This window comes from Canis lupus, unplaced genomic scaffold (assembly GCF_011100685.1).
Source record: "Canis lupus familiaris isolate Mischka breed German Shepherd unplaced genomic scaffold, alternate assembly UU_Cfam_GSD_1.0 chrUn_S1661H1855, whole genome shotgun sequence".
Lineage (NCBI taxonomy): Eukaryota > Metazoa > Chordata > Mammalia > Carnivora > Canidae > Canis > Canis lupus.
The window spans coordinates 32,502-57,772 of NW_023330507.1; the positions used below are offsets into that span (position 1 = coordinate 32,502).

At 64.1% G+C, this 25,271-nt stretch overlaps 2 protein-coding genes across 2 annotated transcripts; both read left to right on the forward strand.

Moving 5' to 3' along the window:
* Positions 1-11,793: 11,793 nt before the first annotated feature.
* LOC119878485 (lymphocyte antigen 6K-like) lies at positions 11,794-18,034 on the forward strand. Its single transcript, XM_038589117.1, has 4 exons — positions 11,794-11,897; positions 14,152-14,248; positions 15,113-15,214; positions 17,648-18,034. Exons 2-4 carry the CDS (start codon positions 14,170-14,172, stop codon positions 17,926-17,928), a joined length of 462 nt encoding a protein of 153 aa, XP_038445045.1. The 5' UTR covers positions 11,794-11,897; positions 14,152-14,169; the 3' UTR covers positions 17,929-18,034.
* A 3,369-nt stretch (positions 18,035-21,403) lies between these two features.
* LOC119878483 (cytochrome P450 11B1, mitochondrial-like) lies at positions 21,404-23,041 on the forward strand. Its single transcript, XM_038589115.1, has 2 exons — positions 21,404-22,358; positions 22,755-23,041. Exons 1-2 carry the CDS (start codon positions 22,120-22,122, stop codon positions 23,017-23,019), a joined length of 504 nt encoding a protein of 167 aa, XP_038445043.1. The 5' UTR covers positions 21,404-22,119; the 3' UTR covers positions 23,020-23,041.
* Positions 23,042-25,271: the final 2,230 nt, after the last annotated feature.

A 25,271-nucleotide genomic window follows, 5' to 3' on the forward strand; every position in this document is an offset into this window, starting at 1 on the left:
CCGGGCCGAGCTCAGTGCTCCCTGCCAGGGCCGCTGGAAGAGGGGCAGAGCCGTGCACCCCGCTGCACAGAGCGACACACGCACACTCCCTGCGGGGGAGCGGCCATCCCAGGCCTGCCGGCCACCGTGTGCCACCACGGAGCAGGGCCTCCGATAAAGCAGCGACTGTCGGGCGGCGGGAGAAGCCATCCCCGTCCAGCCAGTGCCCACGCAGCCCGTGCCACCTTGCCGGGTCCTCCCCGGGGCCCGTGAGCTGGGTGTCCTCATGCGGTGAGGGGGATGAAGGGCCGGGCGCCAGTGGGGTCGGGGAGCCCCGCTCGTCTCCGTGGCTCCCCGTCCCCCTCGCCCGGGGAAGGCCACGCCGCGGGCAGCAGTTCTCCTCCAGGGCGACGGCGTGCCGAGGGCGCCAGGTCTCTTCCTCCTCCGGGGCCTCCGCGCGGGGACAGATGCTGCCCGGCTGGGTACCGAGTGCCGGCTCTCCCGGGGCCGGAGACGCCGAGCGGAGCGGCCCCCGCCCGGCCTTGCCTCGGCCCCTTCCAGCCGGGGGTGTCCGCTGTGCCAGGCCGCCTGGGACAGGCTGCTCGCTGCTGCCAGCTAGGAGACCCCAGCCGGCTCTCCGCCGTTCAAAGCCTCTTCCTGCCACCGGGTCAGGCCCGAGGGGCCGCTGTGACAGGGCGGGCGGCCACGGCACACAGAGGCCCTCTCTCAAGGGAGCGTGTGGCCGTGCCTGGCTGAGAGCGCCCCAAGCCTGCTTCTAGAGGTTTCTCTGAGGTCATCCCGCGGCCAGCCAGAGACTTCACCATCCTCCCTGCTTGGCGAGTCATCTCCACGGCCCATCGTCCCCGTGAGCGCCTGGGTCGCTGTTGTTCTAGTCAACGCGAACCTGACCCGCTCGTGCAGGCCCTCGGCGGGGGCTTCCACCATGAACCCAGAGCCCCGCAGGGCCAGGAGGAGCCCAAGTGGACTGAGCACAACGGGTGGGGGTGGGGCTGGGGCTGGGGTGGGGCGACTCCCTGCCTCGCTTGTAGCTCTCGGCTGGGCGAGAGCACTGCAGGCACAGAGTATGGCCCTTGAGATGGCACCGAGCACGACAGGGATCCGAGGTTGGCAGCTCCTCAGAGGGCAGAAGACAACAGGGGCTAACAGATTGGACAGCGAGGCGAGGCGGGGGGTGGGGGTGTGCGCATCCGAAGCCCCAGGGGCTAGTGTCGGGCTGAGGGCTCTCCCCTCGCTGCAGCCTCTCCATGCCCTCGGGCAGCATCACGTGCACCATGTGTGTCCCTCCCACATCATACCTGAGGAACAGAGACCTCAGAGCCCTGCTTGGGGCCGGGGCCTCCCTGGGGCTCCCCGTGCAGAGCCACCGGCCTGGCTCCCGTTGGCCTCTCCGTCCTCCTGGGCCGTGGACGGGGCTCGAGCTCGGGCTCCTACGCCGTCTAACCGGGGAAGCCTCTCCCTCTCGGCCGTCCGCCCTCGGCCGTCTGCCCTCTGCCTCTCGGGTCACCGTCCGGGGAGCCCTGCAGCCTCACAAGAGCCCCGGCGGGTGTCCGGGGTCAAGGGCACGGAGCAGCCACTGCTCAGCCCCCAGGCGGCCGCTGGGGACGCGCAGCGCCCTGCACCCGCAGGGACTCGGAGCCGGGAGGGACAGCCGGGCAGGGTGCTCCCAGCGAGGCGGGCAGGAAGGCTTTACCTGAAAATAGGCCCCAGCTCCTGGAAGGTGCGGTGCATCTCCAGGTGGAGGCTCTCAGAGCCCTGCTGCCTCCAGATCTGCAGCACTCGCATCCACTTGTTGCCAGGACAGCGGGGCACGGCTTCGAAGGGCAGCACCGCCCTGGTTTCGAGCGGCTCGGGTGCCCAGTGCGCGTGCCCTGCTCAGGGCCAGCCAGGGCCCGGCCCGCCACCCTCGCGCCTGTGTCCTGAAGGCCATTCCGATGCTCCCTCCGTCCCCGGTCAGCACAGTCCTTTTATCTCGCCCGGAGGCCTGGAGCGGCGACTCGATCGCGTCATGGGAGAAGCTGTCCCTGGACGAGGCCAGGAAACCCGGCTCAGGGGTCAGGGCCGGCGGAGGAGGAGGAGGAGGAGGAGGAGGAGGAGGAGGAGGAGGAGGAGGCCGAAAGAGATGGATGGGCACCTCACTCCCACTTGCACAAGGCCTGCTGGTGGCCGGGCGTCGAGAGCAGGTGTGGGTTGTGGCCCGGGGGCCCAGGTGGCTTGGCCAGGGTAGGGCCCATCCCCCGGCCACCCGAATACCCTGGTATTGGGGGCGCAGCAGTTTCCTCTTGGTCACAGCTGCCTGCGCTGCCCCAGGAGCAGTGGCCCTGGGCGAGGGGACCCGCCGGCACAGGGGCCCCCACAGAGCGCACTTCCCCGTTTTGACACTAGGCTGTGGGCTGCTTGCCAGCAGGGGAAGGGGGGAGGGCGAGGTGTGTGGGGGGAGAGGGGGCAGGAGGGGGGAGGAGGGGGAGGGGGAGGAGGGGAGGGGGAGGAGAGGGGGGGGAGGAGAGGAGAGGGTGAGGGCAGGAGAGGGGGAGGGGCGAGAGAGCGGGAGGAGCAGGGGAGAGGAGGGGGCAGGAGACTGGTGAGGGGATGTGGAGGAGGGAAAGGGGGGAGGGGGAAGAGGGGGGAGGGGGGGAGGGGGGAGGAGAGGGAGGGGATGGGTAGGAGGGGGACGGGAGGTGAGGGTAGGAGGGGGGAGGGAGGGGTAGGAGGGGGAAGGGAAGGGAGGAGGCGGAGTGGCAGGGGGAAGGAGGCGGAGTGGAGGGGGAGGAGGGGGAGGAGGGGGCAGGGAAAGGGAGGAGGCGGAGTGGAGGGGGAGGAGGGGGAGGAGGGAGAAGGGAAAGGGAGGAGGCGGAGTGGAGGGGGAGGAGGGGGAGGAGGGGGAGGAGGGGGAGGAGCGGGGGAGGAGCGGGGGGAGGGGGGAGGGGGACGGGGTGGGTGAGGGGGACGAGGAGGGCAAGGAGGGGGGGCAGGCGGAAAGAGATGGATGGGTGCTTCACTCCCACTTGCCCAAGGCCTTTTGGCGGCACGGCATTGAGAGCAGGTGCAGCATGTGGCCCGGGGGCCCAGGTGGCTTGGCCGGAGTAAGGCCCTTGCCCCCTCCCGGGTGTGGGAAGGAACAAGATTGATGGGTCCTTATCTTTTCAAGAGATGACAGGGGCCTGGGCTACTTTCCTCTCCCTCTACGAGGACCAGGGCAGGAAGGAGCGGAGCGCGTCATCCCATCGACCCACAGGGTTACAGCACTGGGGCATTTCCAGCCTCTGTACCTTTGTGTTTCCCGCTTCCTCCCCGGGACTGTCTCCTACCCCTGTGACTTGTGTTTCCTTCGTGGGGACGGACCCCTCCTCAGCCAGGTGCAATGGCAGGGTGCAGGGGCCCACTACCTCAGCTTGGCATCTCTACCCATAGGCAGCTTACCCCCCCCGCCCCGGCCAAGTGGTGCCTCCTAGAAATGGGGACCAATCTTTGCAAGATAGTTCCTCACTGGGGTGCCCCACCTCAATTCTGATTCCCCCAGAAAGCTGGACTCACAATCCAAACAAGTGCCCCAGGTGCCTTCCCCCACCTCAACCTGGTTCCCCGCCAAGCAGGGTTGCCACCTCCTCAGTTGTTCCCACAGACAGGTGGTCACCCCAATAAAACAACTGATTTTACCCAGACAGATGGACTCCCTCAGGCAGGTGTTCCCCCCTCAGGCTTCCACCCACGTCAACCAGGTGGTCCACCCCAGACAGGTAGCCTGAAATAGAATTGCTTACAACCCACAGGATCACATAGTCCCAAAGTGGAGTGGACCCAGAAGTATGGCCCTCACCTGATTTTCTCCAGGTGGAGTAGCCCCTCTAGGACAGGCTCTTGACTGGGCCCCTCTCTCAGCTATGTGTTCTCCCACTCAGTCCAGGCAGGCCACTTCAGCCAGGCGCCCCCTAATTCAGCAGGTGCCCCTCCCTCAGCCAAGGACCCTCCTGCACATATCATCCCTGTGTGAGCCTGGAAGCATGGAGTCCAGGTGGCCCAGGTGCCGGGGGCCTGAGCGCAGCTGGGACTGCTCTTTCAGCTGACACGCACACTGTCCTGTCACTCTCGCGCTGTTCATTAGGAGACTGCGTGTCTGTCTGCTACAGTGACAGGATGCTTTGGTCTACTTGTGAGACGATGTCTATAGAGGAACTGTTCAAATACTAAACCGCCAAGAAATCTCCCAATCTCCCAGTGAGCGGTACCCAACACCCAACAACAATGTTCTTTATTCTTTTCTTGAAATAAGCTGGAAAGGGGTTAGCCACCAACGGGGAGCCCGGTGGGTCAGTGTCCCTGGCTCACAGGGAGGAAGAGGAGTGAACTTGCTCTGAGGAATGGGGGAGAGACCAGACCCCCCCCCCCCAAGAGGGCCTCTCATGTCAGTGTGTTGCTGACTAGGATGGAAGCAACAGTCAGATAAAACCTGTACTCCCCCCAGTGCACAATTCCCGATAAAGGCTCTTCAATTGGCTTCTGAAGGACTATATCATTATCCAGACTTAAAGGTCCACCTTCATTGCAATTAATAGTATTACAACAACGAACAAAATAGTAACTATTAGTTTTGAAATACTTTGCTCTTGGGGCTTCAGGAGGTACTTCAGATGGGTATACAAACGTGCAGTTGTATGTACAGTTCTTGTAAACAATTATTTCACGTTCATTCAAACCTAGAAAAATAGAGATGAAAACCATTGATTTCAGGGTTTCTGCTTGCAAACATTCAAGCACCCTCCACCCAGTACCACCTCCCTGCCCACCGTCTACATCAGCAAACGCATCTACGTTGCCTGGGACCCCTTGCTGGTAACACCCGAGTTCGTCCGTGAACAACTTCTCCTGGAGGTGTTTTTCTGTCTACACCGCCACCTCATCGCTGGCCCCGGCGCTGCCTACGTAGTGTGACGGCACCTTGGTGCATGCTGTACACAGGAATTCCCCATTCGTTATCTGGCCTAAGAATTCCAAGGCTCTAGAAATAGAATTGCTTATGACCCACGGGATCACGCAGTCCCTGAAGTGGAGTGGCCCCGTAAGTGTGGCCCTCACCTGATTTTCTGCATGTGCAGTGGCCCCTCGAGGACGAGCTCCTGCCTGGGCCCCTCAGCCAGGTGTTCCCGGCTCCTGGCACAATATACGTGTGGATGCACCCTTAATGCCATCCTGCTCCCCAGCGCAGGCGGGACGCCCTGTCGCAAGCAGGATCGCACAGCCACTGTGACCGCTTTCACTGGTGGGCACACCCAACAGCCCCGGCCAACGAAGGCCACCTGAGTGAGGATCCACGTGAGGCCTCTTTGAGAGGCCTGGAGTTGAAATTCCTCCGCCCTCATTCACGAGTCCTGCTCCCCCGGTGACCCCAGTGTTGACTCGATTCTTTCTCCCTGGAACTTGCCACAGTTGACGTATCCGTTCACGGCTCTGGGGTTAAAGAGGAGGAACCAACATGTGGCTCCAGGCACTTGCTTTGCTTTACTGCGCCACGCAAAGGCTTTAGAGAGGCCAACGCTCTACAGAAGAGCGCATGATCACAGGGCGACTGCTGGATGCATTTTCATGAAGTGCCCGTGACCGTATAACCAGCATCGAGTTCCAGAAACAGAACTGGATGAAAACCCTCGTTTCTTGCCTCTGTCCCTCCATCAGGCACCATAAGGAGCCAAGGCCAAAGAGAAGTGGTGTCCGGGTTTGTAAGCCTCCGTGTTAGTTTTACCTGCTTTGGAACTTGGTGAATATGAAATCCTGCATGTCTGCTTTGGCGTCTGGCTTCTTGTCTCTACTCTGTGCTTGGGAGATCCCCCCCTGCTGTGGCCCACTGTCGTGCGTGCTTCGCTCTCATAGTCGTATACTTGCCTACTGACGAATAGTCCACACTTGACGCTTGATGGACATCAGGGCTCTTTCTGGCGGTTGTCTACCCCCGGAGAGCACTGCGGGGAAGAGTCTGTCCTCTTGAGGTGAGAGTGCGTCGGTTCTAGGTGGTAACGCGGCATCCTACGATGCAGATGTTTGGCTTTCACAGATGTTGCTGAAGAATTTTCCAGGCCACTAGTACCTGTTTATCCTCCAAAGGAGTGTGTGCACTTCAAAACCTTTGCCACCACATGAGTGGTCACCTGTGAATGTTCAGTGGTGCCTTTTGGTGTTACTGCGTCGTGGTTTCGTGTTGCATTTCCACCGATACAACGATGTTGGGCATCTTTCCAAATATTTATTAGCCACTGGGATATCGTTTTCTGGTAAACAGCCTTCAAGTGTTTTGCTCACATTTCCACCCAATGATCTGCTAGTTCAGTTACTGATTTGTAGGACGAAGTTCACTCTATTTCACAGTCGTTATCAGTATCGTCTCAGGGGCAAAGGTTGTGAATTTCTAAGGAATCCCATTTACAAGTCTTCCCACATATGACGACCACTGAATTGTTCAGTTTTCTTAAATTTGTCATTACCCACGGATACAAAGATATTCTCCTACATTCCCTTCGAAAAGAGAAAAAACACTCCCTATTTTGTTATATTTTTATTTTGCAAAGTGTTTCCAACTATCTTCTTTAAGAAGTGTTTACTTTAAGTTCAACTTAGGTAACATATACCGTATGTAGTTTCAGAAATAGAATGCAATGACTTTCTGATGCATGTGACAACCGGTGCTCATTACAGCAAGCGTGCTCCTCATTGCCCATCACCCAGCAAGCACGCGTCTTGAAGCCCTCGGGGATGAGTTATTAAACGCAGGTGTTTTAGCTTCCATGAGTGCGGGAGGAGCTGAGAGACGGACGAGTCTCAACGGCAGGCTGGTGATCAGAAGGCCAGTCCGGAACCAGGTCTACCCGAAGCTCAGGCTGGGGGGCGAGGGGAAAGAGCCCACGGGGCAGGAAAATACGGACGCCACGCTTCTCTGCCCTCCCGTTCCGGCCCACCCAGAGGAACTCCTCTGGAGACTCTCTGAAGTGCTCGTCCACACACCTGTCGCCTATGCAGGCCAGCAGCCAAGCAACTACCGCGCTCTTAGGAACCGCTCCTGGTCTAGAGGCCCAGCAACGGGGATGGTGGGCTGGATACGGAGCAGGCACGAAGCGAGGAAGGCTGGAGTCCCCTGGCGTCCACCACTGCGTGAGACCACAACGAGCTCCCAGAGCATCGGCCTCTCTTCCCTGAGCCCTGCCGGCCTCAGGCGAAGCTCTCTCTGGGCCAAGCATACCCCAGAGCCATAGAGGGTGAGGTGCGGGGAAAGAGAGTCCCCAGCCCCCGGGAGCAGTCATCCCACCTCGGCCACGCACGACTCCCCGGGTCTCCCAGACAGGCCGCCGTAGCGCGGCCCTGGTGGTGGTCCTTCTCCTTCTGTGATGCAAGGGCCCTGACAAGCCGGGGGTGCCAAGCCCCCTGCTGCAAAGCCAGTTTACTTTTACCCGGAGTAAACCAACCCCCAGGCGCTGACCAGGTGAAGAGCCAGCACCCACACACCCACGCCACCCGAGGCTCCTCTGCTTTCGAGATCTTGGTTGGGTCCGGAGGTGATCACTCGGGTCTCCTGGTTTTCCTCTCCCGCGTTCTCAACTCCTCTCCTTCTGGTTTAGCTGCGCCGGTGAATGATGTGCCCGAGAATCCCTAGGTCCCCCGCCTCGACCCCAAGAAAAGCAGAACCCCAAGCCCGTGCGGTCCCTCTGCTCCCCAGGACTTGGACGTGCGCCTCCAGGCCGCCCTGCCAGCTCTAGGATTTGTAAGCGCCGGGCCCTAGCGTTCCGAGGTTTCCCGATGGCCCCCGCTGAGGGCGCCCTGCAATCCCGTTAAGAACCATGGGGCCGTTCCGGCCACGTCACCACCCATTCACAGGCCGAGGCCCACACAGGACAGGTGCCCGGTGCAGGGACAGAGGCCGGATTCGATCTCCTACCTGAGTCCCCAGTGGGCAGATGCCCGCGAGGTACGGCAGTTGGCACAACCCTGAAGGAGCAGCAAGAGGACTGTTCTGCAGGAGGCTCGGGACACAAAGGGCAGGGGATGATGTGGAGGGACGCTGGGGGGCACAGGGCCTGGGGACACGCCCTGAGCAGGGCCACACACCTGGCCTCCACCTCCTTCTCAGGCTCAGCCCTCCGGGTCGAGTGGTCACTGACTTCTGGCTGTTCATGTTCTTCAGGTTAGAGCCCTGGATGTGGGACCCCTCCTCAGGGCACGGGAGCCTCTCAGTTAGAGGAGGGTGCCCTGTAAGGCCACACTCTCAGTGTCCTCTGAGCCTGTGCCTACAACTGTCCGTGACTTCTACGAGAGGGGCGTCCTGAGAGTGCGTCTGCTTCTAGGGTCTGCGTAGCTGGAAGCCTTTGCCAAGTCGGCCACAATCAAATGGGAAACAAGTAATCCCCCAGGTTACACCCAGGTGCCAACACACATGACCGAGGGCTGTCGTGGGGTGGACCCCTGAGATGCAACAAGCCCGCAGACCCCTGGAGACATCTCAGGATGTCTCAGGGCCGTCGGGGGAGGGGACTGCAGCCCAACATCGTGGGTCATGTGGCTGTTGGAGACGGTACACACTGCCTTTTCCTGGGGCTCAGCCTAGTTCCTGGGATGTGCTCCCATGACAGGGACAGGGCAGGCCTAGCTACGGGACCCGAGGCAGAGAAAGAACCAATTGGATCCTCTCCCTGAAACTGCTCAGGCAGCAGTGGCTAAACCACAAGGTGCAGGAAAGACAAAGTGACACTTACGAACAGAGATTGTCAGGCAGCGCCTCCGATCCTCCTCACACGCCCTAGTTGTGGCACAATAGAAATTGTTGACAACTGCACAATCATAACATCTCATATTATAGGGCCCTGGAAGAGACTCAGCAGCATCAGGCTCAGGCTCCACGTGCAACTTCCCCCGACCCCAACCCCGGACCCCGGACCCCGGACCCCTACCCCCTGCCTGAGAGGACGTCTGCTCTGGCAGGGATTAGCTTTCAGCAGGGGCCAGGCGGTGTTCCTGTCCCCAGAGGCCGGGACACGCAACCCTGTGCTCTGCACACAGGCTTCGTCTGTCCCAGAGGCCTGACAGTCACAAGAGGCCGTGTGCCCCCAGCCCCCCATGTGCCTGGACTCAGCCACCTCCGCCGGCTCTGGCTAGAATCGCCCCCCTGACCCTCTGGAGCTCAGGGGCACTCAGTCCACCCCGTGCCACCGAGGGCATGACGAAGGACCTCCCTGCTGGCTAAGGTGACAAGGTCCTCTCGAATCCTTTCCCTGACTCTGGAGGACACTAAATTCTTGTCGCCTCCAACACCGGCAGAGGCTCTGATACTCACAATGTTCAATTCCATGGGTGACCTCGGGCCACCCGACAGCGAGAAGCAAGGCCCAGAAGAGCATCGTTTCCTGCAGGAACTGGAACCTACGACGAGGAGACAGTGCACGTGTGGGCAGCTCCGCGGGGACCGAGAGCACCTCCCGGGGTGCGTGTGTGCAGGGTGCAGGGCTCCCGGGAGGGTCAGCAGCCGGCAGCAGCACCAGCCACCTGCGCGCAGCTCTCCGCCGCCTCCCCACCTGCACCTGCCTCCCTGCAGACCCACAGCACTGCCTCTCCCCACTGCCGGGCCCTCCAGGGGACGCCCCCTCCCCTCCACCCGCAGAGCTGAGCCCACGCAGCCCGCTTCTGGTGCTGCCCCTGCCCCGGGCTCCCTGAGGCCCCCGATGATTCCCCTTCTGTCCCGTCACCCTCGGGAGCACCATGGGCACCGGCGGGGCGCCGTGCACCCAGCTATTTCCTGTTCTGCCAGCATGCGCACACCCAAGGGACGGGAGGTGAGTGCAGCGTGGACAGCGCAGGCCTCACTTGCATAGGATCAGCAGTGCGCCCCGGGAACCTCCTGCCACTCCAGTGCCTGCACACGATCAGCGGACCCCGAGGTGCACATTGGGGACGGCTGAGCCCCCACAGCAGAGCCTCAGGGGCAAGGGTGCTGGTCGGGAATCACTGACCTACAGCGGGGCGGGGGGCATAAGCTGTGGGGTGACCCTGAGTCATGTGGGGGCACGTGACTAGATTAGGACCGTCCGTCGGGGGAGGTCGCCCGGCAGCTGGGGCCCATCAGGGGAGGGCACAGGGGGGTGGGGCCCGTCGGGGTATGGAAGCCAGAACTGGGAGGTGGGGCCCGCTGGGGGGAGGCGACCCTGGGGATGGGGCCGTCCGGGGAGGGGACCCGGGGTGTGGGGCCCGTCGCGGGAAGTGACCCGGGGGGGGTGGGGCCCGTCGGGGTAGGGACCCGGGGGGGGTGGGGCCCGTCGGAGGAATGGATCCGGGGGGTGGGTCCCGTCAGGGTAGGGGACCCGTGGGTGGGGACCCGTGGGTTGGGGCCGTCGGGGCAGGGTACCCTGGGGTGGGGCCGTCGGGGAAGGAGACCCGGGGGTTGGGGCCCGTCTGGGGAGGCGACCCGGGGGGTGGGGCCCGTCGAGGAGTGGTCCCGGGGGGTGGGGTCCGTCAGGGGAGGGGACCCGGGGTGTGGCGGTCCAGCGGGTAGGGGACCCGGGGTGGTGGGTCCGCGTCGGGGTAAGGGGACCCGGGGGGTGGGGCCCGTCAGGGGAGGAGACCCGGGGGGGTGAGGCCGTAATGTGAGGGGACCCCGGGGGGGGGGCCGTCGGGGGAGGGGGCTTCACAGGGGGGTTGGTCCGTCGAGGGAGGAGGGGCTCAGGGGGGTGGGTCCCGTCCGGGGGAAAGGGTAACCGGAGGGTGGGGACCCTCGGGGGAGGCGACACGGGGGTGGGGGCCGTCGGGGAAGGGTAACCCGGGGGGCGAACCGTCGGAGGGAGTGGATCCGGGGGGTGGGGCCCCGTCGGGGGAGGGGACCCGAGGTGTGGGGCCGTCGGGGGAGTGGAACATGGGTGTGGGTCCGTCGGAGAGGGGACCGTGGGGGGAGGCGGGGGGGGAGGGGGGGACCCGGGGAGGGGCCCCGGGGGTGGGCCTTCGGTGGAGGGCTCCGGGGGGTGGGGCCTCGTCGGGGGGAGGGGACCCGGGGGTGGGGCCGTCGGGGGAGGGGAGGGGGGGGGGTGGGGAGGGGACCCGGGGGGGGGGACGTAGGGCTGGGGAGGGAGTGGGCGTCGGAGGGGGGGAGTGGGGGGGGGACCCGGGGGTGGGGCCGTCGGGGGAGGGGACCGGGGGGTGGGGAGGGGACCCGGGGGTGGGCCGTCGGGGGAGGGCGCCGGTAGGTTGGCGCGCTCCGTGGACCCTCAAGACCGTCCCGCCGTCCCCCCGCCCCCGCAGCCCCTGCTCCTCCCGCGCACACGCGGCCCCAAGGCGACCTTCCAGAACCTTCGGAGGCTCGGCCGCCACCCGCGAGCGCGACGACGCTCAGGCCCACACTGCGCTCCCCGGCGGCGCGTCCCTCGGGGTCTCCGGCCGCTCGAGTCCCGCCAGGCCCTGCGCCGCTGCGCACGCGCCCTGGGCCGAGGCCTTCTAGAAGGGTCCGCGGGCAGGACGCCCCGCCCCCCGCCCCCGCCCCCGCCCCCGGCAGGTTTCCGTTCCAGAAGGTTCCCGGAGGTTCTGGGCTGAGCCCCCGGGGCTGGCAGCGCGACGTCCCTGACAGCAGGTGCGGTGCGGGCGGCGCGGCCGCGGGTTCCAGAAGGTTCTGGCGTGGGCGGGGCTCCGCGGCGGCGTGCACCCGCCCCGGCCCTGGCCTGCTTCCGCGTGTCGTGCTCTGGGCCGTGGCGCTCGCGCTCCGGGCCGTGCTGTGCGCCCGCTCCCGGGGGCCGCCCCTGCGCCGCCTCCGCCGGGCTCTGCTAGGAAGGCGGGGCCGCCGTCCCGCCCGGGCTGGGGACACGCACGACCGCGGGGCCGCCGTCCCGCCCGGGCGGCGCTGCCCAGACCCCGTCGTGCGGCGCGTGGAGGGTCCGTTCCTGCAGGTGCAGGTTCCAGGGGCGCACGCCTTGGCTACGAGCCTCGCCGCGGGTCACCGCGCCGGGGCTTGCGGGCTGCCTGACGCGAGGGGCAGCGCGGCTCCCCTTCCCGGGTCCTCGCCGTCCTCTGCCTGGGTCTGGGCGCCGCGTTCCTTCACGTTTGCACCTCGACTCGCTGCCGTGTGCACGTGCCGGGCTGGGTGCCGGCGCGTGTGCGGGCCTCTCGGTTTCGGTTTCGGCCGCGGCACCCGGCGTGGTGGCTCGGCTTCCACCGTCGTCAGGGTCGTGTCGCTCAGGAGGAGCGCTGGAAAGCCCTTGGCGGTTGACGTGCCGCTAGGACTACAGGGGGTTCTTCTGGGCCCTTCTCTGCTCCTCCCCGGGCCTTGCAACGGCCCTGTGTTGCTCAGGAGCACGGGCCCGCACGCGTGGGGTGATCTGTGTTCTCAATTTCCGTCTTGGGGTCGCTCTGGGGAGATGGCTGTGACGTGGCTTCAGGCTCCCCGGGTCCCCGTGGCTGTGAGTCCACTGAGGCGCCGTGGGCAGCGTTGCTCGTGTCCGCCACGGTGGTTGTGGGCTCCAGACCTCGCTGTGACTCGCAGACCTTCCGTCTGCACACCCACGGTACACGGGTTCTCACGCATCGTCTGCTTTCTTTTCTTTGGCGCTCTGCGGGTCCCGATCCTGGTCCCTTCCCGTCGCTTGTCCCGTGACGGGGACGTCTCTGTTGTAGAGGTCTTGTCCTCCCGCTGCCTTGGCCTCTGGAAGCTGTTTCCTTGGCTCCGGGCTCGCCTGGTCTTCCGGCTGACAGTGGGCCCGCGGTGGGCGTTAATAGGCCGTGGGGGAGACGGGCCCTGAGCGTGAGGCTTCGCGTGCAGGGCCCTGGGACCGGGACTCTGTGGGATGTCAGCTGTAGCTCTAGTGCCTTTAGGTGTCACGTCCCCGAGCGAGCCAGTTTGTGCGTCCGGGGCCTCGCTCCCAGGACGGAGGGTGTGCTCTGTGGCACTCGCAGCTGCTGTCCTTTCAAAAGAAGAAGAAAGGGCTTGGTGGCCAAGTGCCCGAGGCTGGTCGTGGGCTCTTGGGCGCGGGGGACTCCCGGGCACTGCTGTTCACAGCCCGCCTCCAGCACTTGGGCACAATTGCATGTGAGCGCTGCTCCCGGCCTCAGGCTCCGGCAGCTTCTGCTGCAGGTAAGGGGCTTTCGGGGCTCGTCGCGGGCTGCACCTCGCTCACGGGATTGGGCGCTGTCAGTTCTGTGACCCCAGTTCTCCGAGGGGCCTAAGCTGTGGTTGGTTTTCGGTTCGGCCAGTGTTTTCTTCTGGGAACGATGGTGCCCAGCTCCCAATGGGTAGGGCTCCATGCTTCCGGCTGCCGCCTCCTGGGGGGCGGTGGGGAGAGAGATCATGGAAGTAAGGAAGGGACCCGGAGACAGGAGAGGGGGACAGGCTCACTGCCTGCAAACGGCCATGATTCATCGGGTGACCAGGAAGGACACGGCTCCATGGGGAAGTGACAAACGGGGAGTAGAGTCAGTCGGGCAACAGGGAGAAGGAAAGTTGCTTCAAAAGATCTACGTGTGAAGGTAAAACCGCACCAAAAGTACAGAATTGAGCTATCAAAAGAAACGTTCAAAAGAACAGGGACAGGGACGCCTGGGTGGCTCTTCGGTTGGACATCCTGCCTTAGGCTCAGGTCGTGATCCCAGGTCTGGGGATCGAGGCCCGCGTCGGGCTCCCTGCAGGACCTGCTTCTCCCCCTGCCTGTGTTTCTGCTTCTCTGTGTCTCTCACGAATAGATAAATAAAATCTTAAAAAAATAAAATAAAAGAGCAGGGGCAGCGCGTCACTCACATACCCAGCCACTGCTTGTATTAGGATCAGTAGGGTGAGAACCCCAACGTGGAGAGTGTCCCTGAGGGAGTCGAAAACAAAGGACCCATCCTTTGAGGAAAGTCAGTGGCTTCACTTTCTGGTGCCGCGGTTGGGCACGTGGGGCCGGGCCTGGGTGGCTGCTGTGCTGGGGGCGGGGGTGGTGTCAGGGGGCAGGGCTGGGAGTGGTCGGGTTGGGGCCGGATCCGGGATCTGGTTGGCATGGACGGTCGGGCATATACCAGCTTGCCAGCCCAGGGGATGCGCCAGGAGGTGCCCGCCGTCCCAGGAAGACCACCCGGCCACCCGTGGCCCTGGGGTGGACACAGAGGCAGCCAAGCGTAGTAACCCTGGGACCCCAGAGCTGACCACGTATGCCCGCTCCTTGCGTCCAGGCCCAGGCACCGCGGGAAATGATGATCCTCCTTGCTTTGCTCCTGCTCGTGGACCTGCCGAGGGTGGAGACCAATGTCACCGTGTCAGGAACACAGGGTAAGGCTGGGTCCCTCGGCCTCCTGCTGTGAGGAGGCAGGCCATGATGAGTCTGGGACACAGAGTGGCCACCCGGCCAGTCGCCCCCACAGCCCCAGCTGGTTCTGGATGGGAAGAGCACAGGCAGCTGGGAGCAGGACAGCGTCAGGAGAGTGGCCCACAGATAGGGACACCTGATGGGGCAGCCTCTTAGTGTTGGGCCCCCCGCCAAGGGGGGGCAGGCGTAGTCATGGCCAGAATCCCGGTGTCCCCCACAGCACCCCGTGGTCCCCGCGGTGTCCCCTCTCACTGTCTTCCTGGGAGCCATCGGGGGAGCTAAGCCCACCTGGTCCTTCTGGGATCCTCCAGCGTTGTCTCGGAGGACTGGCACCGCCGTGAGAGGTTGACCGGCTCTCTCCTGGGAGTGGGTAACTGTCCTCATAGTGACCCAACAGTGGGCAACGGCATGGGGGCCAGGGTGCAGGCCCCGGGGGTCGAGGAGGGTGCAGCGGGTGCTGGAGGCGGTTAGCTGGGCCGGGAGGCCAGTGGGGAGGGCCCGCGAGAGCAGCCGGCCAGTCTCCTGAGCCATGGAGCGTGAGACGCCAGGCCTGTGAGTGTGGGGAGCATGCTTGTGCGGGAAGGCGTGCGTGCGCAGGCTGCGGTGAGGCTGTGCGGGTGCAGTGCCATATGTGTGTGTGTGGTAGGCCGTGCCTGGTGTCCGGGTGAGGGTCAGCCTGGGGGAGGCGGAGGGACCCCCCAGGAGAGAAGACCGAGGACTCAGGACCCACTGGTTGTGGTCACGTGGAGGAAGGAGGGGATGGTGGGCGTTCACCTCGTAGGATTGGAGACTGGAACATTCCGCTTTGTGTTTATCCCTCCTTTCAGGCCTGCTGAGGTGTCACGTTTGTGAGAAAGAGAATACATTCGCCTGCCGGAATCCAACACAATGTGCCCAGGGTGTACAGTTCTGTGCTTCCGTTGCCGTGAGTGAGTATCTCTGTTCATTTTGGGGTTCACAGGCAGGTTAGCAAATGGAATCAGGGTCTGTCATGTTTTACTCCTCAAGGAATAACTAATCTCAAAGTGACCTTTCTATGAAGGCAAGGGTAACAAAAGCAAAAATGAACTGTTGGGACTCAATCAGGTAATAAAGCTTCTGCACAGCCAAGGAAACGGTCAACAAAACTACAAGACAACCTACAGGATGGGAGAAGCTATTTGCAAATGACGTATCAGATCAAGGGCTAGTGTCCAAGATCTATAAAGAACTTATTAAACTCAACAGCAAAGAAGCAAGCAACCAATCATGAAATGGGCAAAACACATGAACAGAAATTTCACCAAAGAAGGCATAGACTCGGCCACCAAACACATGAGAAAACGCTCCGCATCACTGGCCATCAGGGAAACACACATCAAAACCACAAGGAGATCCCACCTCACCCCAGTGAGAATGGGGAAAATTAGCAAGACAGGAAACAACAAACGTTGGCGAGGATGTGGAGCAAGGGGAGCCCTCCTGCACTGTTGGTGGGAATGTGAACTGGGGCAGCCACTCTGGAAAACTGTGTGGAGGTTCCTCAAAGAGTTAAAAATAGACCTGCCCTACGACCCAGCCATTGCACTGCTGGGGATTTACCCCAAAGATACGGATGCAGGGAAAGGCCGGGACACCTGCACCCCGATGTTCACAGCAGCAATGTCCACAGAAGCCACACTGTGGGAGGAGCCTCGGTGTCCATCGCAGATGAGGATGAAGAAGCTGTGGTCCGTGTATACGGTGGAACGTTCCTCAGCCAGTAGCAATGACAAATACCCACCATGTGCTTCCACGTGCTGAGTGAAGTAAGTCAGTCGGAGAAGGACAAACATTATATGGTCTCATTTGGGAAAACTAAGAAATTGTGAAAGGGATTAAAGGGGAAAGGAGAGAAAATGAGTGGGAAATATTAGGGTGACACAACATGAGAGACTCCTAACTGTGGGAAACGAATGAGGGGTAGTGGGAGGGGGGTGGGGTGACGGGCACTGAGGGGGGCACTACAGGATGAGCACTGGGTGTTATGCTATATGTTGGCAAATCAAAGTACAAGAAAAAATATACAACAAAGTAGTGATGTTTAAATAAAATTGGAGAGCAAGATCCTGCGACCAGGACTGGAAGGAAGCAGGTGGCCGAGGAGACCAGTTTGCGGAGGACCAGTGCCACCCCGGGGTCGACCCCCAGGAGTGGGACAAGAGGAAATAGTGGGTGTAGGAAGAAAGCAGCAGAGGTGTATTTGTGTCCATTTTATTTTGCTAAGCATTTACTTAAGTACCCGAGAGAGGGAGAGGGAGAAGGAGAGGGAGAGGAAGCTCAGGTGGTGCATGCACCTGGGCAGGGGCGCAGGGAGAGAGAGTCCCAAGCGGACTCTGCTGAGCCTGGAGCCCAACACGGGGCCCGACCTCTCGACGCCGAGATCAGGAGCTGAGTCGAAACAGAGTCAGACGCTCAACAGTCTGAGCCGCCAGGCGGCCTGACCTGTACTCATTTTTGAATGAACGATGTGTTAACGATGTCCCCTGTCCCTCGGAGAGTAGCTTTTACGTGAGAGCCACCGAGTAGGGCCGTGGGCCGCCGTATGTTCTGGAAGGAATGCGTGTGCTGGAAGATGTGTGGAGACCATCACTCAGTCGCGTGTGAATCCCCCAAGAGCCTCTGGCCACACGAAGCCCTTCCCCCCAAAGAGGAGTCTGGAGGCCGGCACCCCAGGGCGTGGCCAGGTCAGGGCTCCCCAGATCAGAGGCAGTCTGGCAGCCGCTTCGGGAGGGCCCGCGCACATGCCCCGCGCAGACCTCACAGGCTCCTGGGGGGACGCGATGAGCACGAGGAACTGCCGATGAGGTGAAGCCAGAAGAGGGCCCCGCGGACAGTGCCGACCCTGCTGCCCGTGCAGGTGCACGGCGACAGCGCTGGCTCCCGGGCCCTGGGTGGCGGCTCGTCCAGAGGCCAGCGCTGAGCCCCGGGCAGTGGCGAGGACGGGCAAGAGTCCGAGCTCGCACGTGCACCCGGGGTTTCAGAGGCCCGTGCACCTGGTAGTGAGAAGCTGAGGCCCAGGAGCCGGTAAGGTCCCAAAAGGAGAGCCCAGGCCCAGGCTCCCGGTGGGCGTGGACAGGCCGGGGGTGGGGGCACCTCTCGAGGCCACTCTGCAGCCAAGCCTCCCCCGCCCCCCGGAAGCACTCTGATCACAGAGGCCTGAGCCGATCCGCCTGGGCGGTGGCTCCAGACTCCCCCCTGGATGGAGGGGCCTCTTTAAGCAGGAGCCTCTGAGCGGGGGCACCCCGAGTGGGTCAGGGCTGGGTGGGTACAGGCAGGAGGTGCTCTGGGGGACCTGCTTTCGATTCACGGCATTCATTTCTCTCTTTCTTATTTGCTTCTAGGAGTATATCCACGTTTCTTCTATGTTTCAAAGCAGTGCTCGAAGTATTGTCCCATGCCTGTACACATCGGTCGGATAGTCAAGTCCTTTGTTCTCCTACAGCCTATGCCTTTTCTGTATGCAAAGTGCTGCGGAGGGTCATTGTGTAATCAAGAGGTACCAGAGATCTCTGATCTAGAGTTTGAACAATCCGGGAGAGCGAGCGACGTGAGGAGCAGCAGTGCCTGGCTGGTGCCCCTCCTCATGCTGTCCCCGGGGCTAGCGGGCCTCAGGTTGCCGTGACCCACAGAGCATGGCTCGGGCCCACCTTCTGCAGGTGGCACAGATGACGTGGACTCGCTGCTCATGCTTGGAACCTGTGGCATTAAACTTGTTTTCCGCCCACTGACTCACCGTCTGCCTCTGAGGGGCCTTAGGACGGGGGGGCGGGGCCCACACCCAGTTGGTCAGAGCCCACAGCCTGCCTTGGGGTGAGTCCAAACCCTCTGACAGTGATCCCGCTGACGAGTGTGTCTCTTGGAACACCAGCCTTGTCACTCTTGATTTCTGACCCTCTTTCCTCGTCTTGGCCTTTGAGGGCGTCAGTGCTGGAGGAGGGGAGCCCGAGTGTCCCCTGTGAAGAGTAGTGGTCGCATGCTTCTGGGCTTCCTTGGGAGGGCCCAGGGCCAGGAAGACAGGATGATGTGAGCGTGAGAGCCCCAGGAGGGAAGGAGTCCCCGGCGTGGGGTGGGGCCATCATCCCGGGGACAGCCTTCCTTTGATGGGGGCGGCACCCCCTCGGCTGCTCGCACTCAGCTCCCCCACCCGGACTCCAGGAGACGGAACATAGGGAATTCCATACAATGGACCTGGACCTGATCTGGCAAGCGGTACCCGTGTGTGGGCTCACAGGGTCGCCCCCGATCATTCGTCCGACTTCTGCCCGCCAGGCAGAGGGCAGCACAGGTCATACCACTCACCTTGGGGGGCCCCTCGTGTCAGGGCAGGCAAATGAGGGCACTTCTGCCCAAAGAGCAAGAGGGGCCACAGGTCACCCATAGGAGAGTCTGCAGGGCCCCCGGCAGCGCGGCATCTCCCAAGAAAGGACGGGTGTGCGTGGTGGAACCTCACACGGAGTCCCGAAGCAGGTGTAGGGAGAGTCCTTCTGTGTGGAGCTGGCGCTGTTTGGGGACACCGTGAGGAGCACCGTCCATGACTTGGTGGGAGGCGTCAGCGGCTGCAGGATAAGGAGCTCGGAGGCCTCAGGGAACATGTGGCCCCCAGTGCGCTAGAGACTGCAGAAGAGTCACCGTGGACGGGAGGAGGTGGTGGGGTAGTGCTCGGAGGATCGGAGCCAGGGTCCGAGGAGGGTGCCCTCGGCTTGTCGTCCTCTGTCCGTGCGCCGAGTCCTCGCAGCAGAGCTGGTGAAGTGGGAGCAGGGTGGGCGTCGTGGCGCAGACGCAGACGCGCCTTTTGCGGGGCCTTCGGAGGTCCCCGGAGGGCAGCGCTGTCGGTGGTGGCCGTGTCGTACCTGCCTGTGAGCTGATGCTCAGGTTGCCAGGGCTAGAGCGGATGGCCGTGGGTTCCAAGGGGGCGATGGAGACATGACGTTCATGGCCGGGCGGGAGAGGGGAGCAGGTCCAAGGCAGGGGAAGCGCTCAGGGCCCGCAGTGCTGCTCCTGGAGAGAGCCCCGCCCTGGCGACAGCGGCAGGCAGCGCCCGGAGGGTCGGGTCGGGTCAGCGGTCCCCCGGGTACTTGCTGCAGGAGCAGCGATGGCCCCCCCACCGTGGACCAGTCCGAGGGGGCTTTGCTGGCGGGGCCACTGCGTTGCCCACCAAGAGCTTTGCTTTATGTGACAGAAAGTCCCAGACCACTGTGACTTTCCGGGGAGGAGGAGGAAAGTGTTTTTTCCTGTTCACGGGAACGGCGTGCAGAGGCCAGCAGCCCAGAGCCTAGTGTCACCACGGGCAAGTGCACTCTGTGGGGGCCCCTGGGCTGGTGGGTCCCCTCCCCCAGGGCCACTGCTCCTGGGGCAGCGCAGGCAGCTGTGACCAAGAGGAAACCGCTGCACCCCCAATACCGGGGTATTCAGGCGGCCGGGGGATGGGCCCTGGACAGAGAGCCAACAGGGCCCCCCTGCCACGTGCTGCGCAAGCTGCCTAGAGGGACGGGGCCCCGAGTGGCCGAGGGGGCAGAGGAACGCACCGCGAGCCCCCACGCCCTCAGGGTCTCTCCCACGGCCCCGGGAATAGAGACACACCTGGTGACAGGCAGAGCGCTGCTGGCGCGTGGCCCGGGAGAGGCCTAGCCGGGAGAGCCTCGGATCCCCTCAGAGCCCGGGTCAGACCGGGACGGCCATCAGATGGGGAAGATGCCACAACGGCCCCCCCACTGCCTCATGCCATCCCGTCTGGAACTGCTGAGCGAGCTGGGTGTCCGCCGGGCACACGTAGGAAGAGGCAGACACACGCACACACGTGCAACCTGTGAGAATGCTGGCGCCAGCCTTACCCACACCCAAGTTTGAAGGGGTGAGCTTTGCGTTTTTGAATGTGGAGAACACGGAGCCGAAGGGGAACGAGATGATGAGATGACGGAGACCCGGGGTCCCGGGGTAGGAGCCGATCCCACGGAGGAAGTGCGAAGCACACACAGATCCTGCGGAGTGTGTCGTGCGCTGGGTCCCCGTCAGTGCTGTCTGGCCACCTGGCCCTGCGATCGCAGCCCGGCCTCATCACTGTGCAACCTGGACACCCACCCACCACTGCTGGGAGTCCAGCCGCGTGGCCGAAGGCAAGGGCCCTCCTGGAGCCCAACCCATCACCTGGGGGGGGGGGGTCGCCTTCAGCCCTGCGGGGGGCGGGGGGCGGGGGGCGGGGGTGGCGGGGTCCAGGCCCGCTGCAGGTGGCCTGTCGGCCTCCAGGGGACGCCCCAGGTCAGGAGGTGGGCGTGCGCCCCCACCCTCAGCTGCAGGGGGTCACAGGGCAGGTCGGGCAGCGGGAGTGTCCCGCATGGCCTGGGCCCGGGGGCAGCGGGAGTGTCCCGCATGGCCTGGGCCCGGGCCGGTGTGGCTCCCGCCTGCCTCTGTCGCCCGAGGACACATGCCCGTGCACCCTCCGGGGTGAGGCACAGCACGCCTCGGCTTGCTGCCGGGGGCCTTGGCACTTCTGACTCCTCGCCCGCCCCACCCGGGGACTCCCTCAGGGAGGGTCAGGAGCAGGGAGCCGCTGCCTTGAGGCCAATGGAAAACAGACTCAGATCCCACCGTCCCTGCTAAAACCCTCACGCGCCCTCCAACCTGCCTCCAGTCTGAGCTGGAGCGGCTGCCCCCATCGTCCGCTCCCCAAATGAGGGTCGGGGCTGCAGGCACAGCAGGGGAGCACAGAGGAGCCAGGGCAGGGGAGGAGTGGCATCTGACGCGGGGGTCGGGGGGTTGCGAGGAACCGGGGCCTGTGGGAAGTGGCAGTGGCCGGGCCTCTGTCCCCTCTCTGAAAATGGGAACCGTGACAGCGATAGCCACCTTGTGGGAATGCCGCCAGGTGTCAGGAAGATGCCCTGGCACCCCGAACTGTGGATCCACCCTCCAAGGGTCGGGAGCCCGAGCACACACCCCATCATAGAATCCATCCTTTCCCGCCTGGCCTGAGCTCACAGCCTGCAGCCCCGAGAGCACGCGTGCAGATGAGAGAGGAGGGCGTAGGCACTGAGCACAGGCCCAGGCCCGCGGGCCACGCGTGGGCCATGCCAGCTGTGCCCCCCCCCGCTTCCCTGCCGAGGAGGGGCTTGCCGGGCATCCTATCAGTGACCCTCGTGTCCTGGCCACTGGCTACTCCTGAACTGAGCCTGCAGGCCAGACAGGCATATAGGGCCTTGGCCCCATCAGTGCCACCCTCAGTTGGCTCTCTGGATTTCCCCCGTTGCCCCCCCCTCCAGCCCCCATGCCCCGGCTCCGGCCCCAGGACCAAAAGCGCTCATTGGTGGGACGAGCCAGCTTAAGGTTAGTGTCGGGGTCTCCTGCACCCAGCCTGAGGCCAGGGGGAGAGCAGTCCAAGAAGGCCTGTGGGTCGATGGGATGACGCGCTCCGCTCCTTCCTGCCCTGGTCCTCGTAGAGGGAGAGGAAAGTAGCCCAGGCCCCTGTCATCTCTTGAAAAGATAAGGACCCATCCATCTTGCTCCTTCCCCCACCCGGGAGGGGGCGAGGGCCCTACCCTGGCCAAGCCACCTGGGCCCCCGGGCCACACCCCGCACCTGCTCTCAACGCCCGGCCACCAGCAGGCCTTGCGCAAGTGGGAGTGAGGCGCCCATCCATCTCTTTCGGCCTCCTCCTCCTCCTCCTCCTCCTCCTCCTCCTCCTCCGCCGGCCCTGACCCCTGAGCCGGGTTTCCTGGCCTCGTCCAGGGACAGCTTCTCCCATGACGCGATCGAGTCGTCGCTCCAGGCCTCAGGGCGAGATAAAAGGACTGTGCTGACAGGGGACGGAGGGAGCATCGGAATGGCCTTCAGGGCACAGGCGCGAGGGTGGCGGGCCGGGCCCTGGCTGGCCTTGAGCAGGGCACCCACACTGGGCACCCGAGCCGCTCCGGCCCCCAGGGCGGTGCTGCCCTTCGAAGCCGTGCCCCGCTGTCCCGGCAACAAGTGGATGCGGGTGCTGCAGATCTGGAGGCAGCAGGGCTCTGAGAGCCTCCACCTGGAGATGCACCGCACCTTCCAGGAGCTGGGGCCCATTTTCAGGTAAAGCCTTCCTGCCCGCCTCGCTGGGAGCACCCTGCCCGGCTGTCCCTCCCGGCTCCGAGTCCCTGCGGGTGCAGGGCGCTGCGCGTCCCCAGCGGCCGCCTGGGGGCTGAGCAGTGGCTGCTCCGTGCCCTTGACCCCGGACACCCGCCGGGGCTCTTGTGAGGCTGCAGGGCTCCCCGGACGGTGACCCGAGAGGCAGAGGGCAGACGGCCGAGGGCGGACGGCCGAGAGGGAGAGGCTTCCCCGGTTAGACGGCGTAGGAGCCCGAGCTCGAGCCCCGTCCACGGCCCAGGAGGACGGAGAGGCCAACGGGAGCCAGGCCAGTGGCTCTGCACGGGGAGCCCCAGGGAGGCCCCGGCCCCCCAGCAGGGCTCTGAGGTCTCTGTTCCTCAGGTATGACGTGGGAGGGACACACATGGTGCACGTGATGCTGCCCGAGGGCATGGAGAGGCTGCAGCGAGGGGAGAGCCCTCAGCCCGACACTAGCCCCTGGGGCTTCGGATGCGCACACCCCCACCCCCCGCCTCGCCTCGCTGTCCAATCTGTTAGCCCCTGTTGTCTTCTGCCCCCTGAGGAGCTGCCAACCTCGGATCCCCGTCGTGCTCGGTGCCATCTCAAGGGCCATACTCTGTGCCTGCAGTGCTCTCGCCCAGCATAGATCTGCAGGCGTGGCCGGTAGTCGCCCCACCCCAGCCCCACGCCCACCCCCGCCCCCGCCCGTTGTGCTCAGTCCACTTGGGCTCCTCCTGGCCCTGCGGGGCTCTGGGTTCATGGTGGAAGCCCCCGCCGAGGGCCTGCACGAGCGGGTCAGGTTCGCGTTGACTAGAACAACAGCGACCCAGGCGCTCACGGGGACGATGGGCCGTGGAGACGACTCGCCAAGCAGGGAGGATGGTGAAGTCTCTGGCTGGCCGCGGGGTGACCTCGGAGAAACCTCTAGAAGCAGGCTTGGGGCGCTCTCAGCCAGGCACGGCCTCACGCTCCCTTGAGAGAGGGCCTCTGTGTGCCGTGGCCGCCCGCCCTGTCACAGCGGCCCCTCGGGCCTGACCCCGTGGCAGGAAGGGGCTTTGAACGGCGGAGAGCCGGCTGGGGTCTCCTAGCTGGCAGCAGCGAGCAGCCTGTCCCAGGCGGCCTGGCACAGCGGACACCCCCGGCTGGAAGGGGCCGAGGCAAGGCCGGGCGGGGGCCGCTCCGCTCGGCGTCTCCGGCCCCGGGAGAGCCGGCACTCGGTACCCAGCCGGGCAGTGGGAGGAGGGGCGCCCCCAGGCTGCGCCAGCCCTGCCCGTGCCCAGGGGCCCCTCGGCGGCATCTGTCCCCGCGCGGAGGCCCCGGAGGAGGAAGAGACCTGGCGCCCTCGGCACGCCGTCGCCCTGGAGGAGAACTGCTGCACGCGGCGTGGCCTTCCCCCGGGCGTGGGGGACAGGGAGCCACGGAGACGAGCGGGGCTCCCCGACCCCACTGGCGCCCGGCCCTTCATCCCCCTCACCGCACGAGGACACCCAGCTCACGGGCCCCGGGGAGGACCCGGCAAGGTGGCACGGGCTGCGTGGGCACTGGCTGGACGGGGATGGCTTCTCACGCCGCCCGACAGTCACTGCTTTATCGGAGGCCCTGCTCCGTGGTGGCGCGCGGTGGCCGGCAGGCCTGGGATGGCCGCTCCCCCGCAGGAAGTGTGCGTGTGTCGCTCTGTGCAGCGGGGTACACGGCTCTGCCCCTCTTCCAGCGGCCCTGGCAGGGAGCACTGAGCTCGGCCCGGCCTCGCGGCCCGTCCAGGGCAGAGGAGCCGCCCGATCGGGTGGGCCCGCCCCGCCTCCCGAGCCCTCCCCGACCCCCACCCCCACCGAAGGACCTTGGGGTGAGGGAGACCTGCGCAGCGTGGAATCGCCCTGCCATTAAAGGGGGTCTTGGCCCCGAGCCCCGCCTGGTTCCAGCGTTCCTGCCGTTCCGGGGACGGACACCAAGTAGGACCGTCCTACGAGGGTCCTACCCTTCTGTGGCTTCTTCCGCTTACCCGCGCATGGTCCCCCTCCACGCCCAGGGCCGTGTGCGGTGTTCACTGCCCGGCCTGGGGGTCCCCCGAAGACGCCCGGGACAGGAATCCGCAGCTGACCTAGGGCGTCTGTCCCGGCGTCGGGTGGGAGCGGCGTCCTCCTCAGGCCCGGCCTCGCCGGGCTCGGCTTCCTCGGCTTCTCCAGCTCCTGCTGCACAGGACATGTTGCTCCACCTTCACCTCGGCCATGGCCTCCCAAACTCCCCGTTCCCTCGGGTCCTACACCTCGCGTCCTCTCCCCCAGATATGGGGACCCACCCTCCCGACCCCTAGGGGCTGCTGTGCCCGCTGCGCCCTTGCCCGTCATTCTACCCGTTTTCCAGGTTGAAGATGTCCTGCCCTTTGTGCCAGCCACGCCAGGCAATTCTCTTCTACATGTTTGTGCTGATTTGTACTTTCTAGGAGGGGAAGGACTGAAACAGACTCATCGGACTCATGACATGGCCAGAACCTGAATACCCGGGCTGGAGGCGGGGCTGGGGGGTGAAGGATCCGTGTCACACGCCATCCTGGTGCCCTGGGGGAGCACCGGGCACACGGCATGTGCCACAGCCTCCCGCCTGCATTGTGTCGTCACGCTCTGTGTGTCGATGTTTTTTCACTTTCTTGCAGAAATATTTGCCCGCCTACTAGTACGAGAGGTCCCACAGTGGCTCTTTACTCGTGTAGCGTACCCTTTGGGCTGCAAAATATCCTGGAATTCGATGGTGGGGATGACTGCACAGCATTGTGAATATACTCGCCAACACTGAATTTCAGCCTTTCAAATGCTCAATCTTAGGTTATGTCAATTCTCTGTAAGTGAGAATCAGGTATAAAAATGGAGGAGAGATGAGGGCAAAAGAAGGAGAACGTTTTGT